Source organism: Calidris pugnax, unplaced genomic scaffold (assembly GCF_001431845.1).
Source record: "Calidris pugnax isolate Ruff unplaced genomic scaffold, ASM143184v1 scaffold496, whole genome shotgun sequence".
Lineage (NCBI taxonomy): Eukaryota > Metazoa > Chordata > Aves > Charadriiformes > Scolopacidae > Calidris > Calidris pugnax.
Window position 1 is genome coordinate 201,876 of NW_015091286.1, and position 479 is coordinate 202,354.

The following is a 479-nucleotide window of genomic DNA, read 5'->3' on the forward strand; positions in this document are numbered from 1 at the left end:
AGTGCCCATGTAGTGCAGTACCCATGTGGTGCAGTGCCCATGCAGTGCCAATGCAGTGTGGTGCAGTGCCCATGCAGTGCAGTGCCCATGCAGTGCCCATGCAGTGGGGTGCAGTGCAGTGCAGTGCCCATGCAGTGCGGTGCAGTGCCCATGCGGTGCAGTGCCCATGCAGTGCCCGTGCAGTGCCCATGCAGTGGGGTGCAGTGCCCATGCAGTGCAGTGCCCATGCAGTGCCCATACTCACTGACATGCACGCACACGTGCAGACACACATGCTTGCACACATATGCACGCCTGCGCACACCTATGCACAGGCGTGCGCGAATACACGCGTACAAATGCACATACATGCGGGCACAAGTGCAAGCACGTGCACACGCGTGCGAGCACGCGCACAGGAGCACACGTGTGCACACACACGCGTGCACACACACACGTACAAATGCGCTGGGGACATGGTGGGGGTCGGTTGGGCTGCA

At 61.2% G+C, this 479-nt stretch overlaps 1 protein-coding gene across 1 annotated transcript in view; it reads right to left on the reverse strand.

Moving 5' to 3' along the window:
- LOC106899056 overlaps positions 1-479 on the reverse strand; it is a 15,459-nt gene that overhangs the window by 248 nt on the left and 14,732 nt on the right. Inside the window, exon 3 of the mRNA XM_014960715.1 lies at positions 245-304. Within this exon, the coding sequence (XP_014816201.1) occupies positions 245-304 (60 nt within the window). The remainder of the gene's footprint in view (positions 1-244; positions 305-479) is intronic.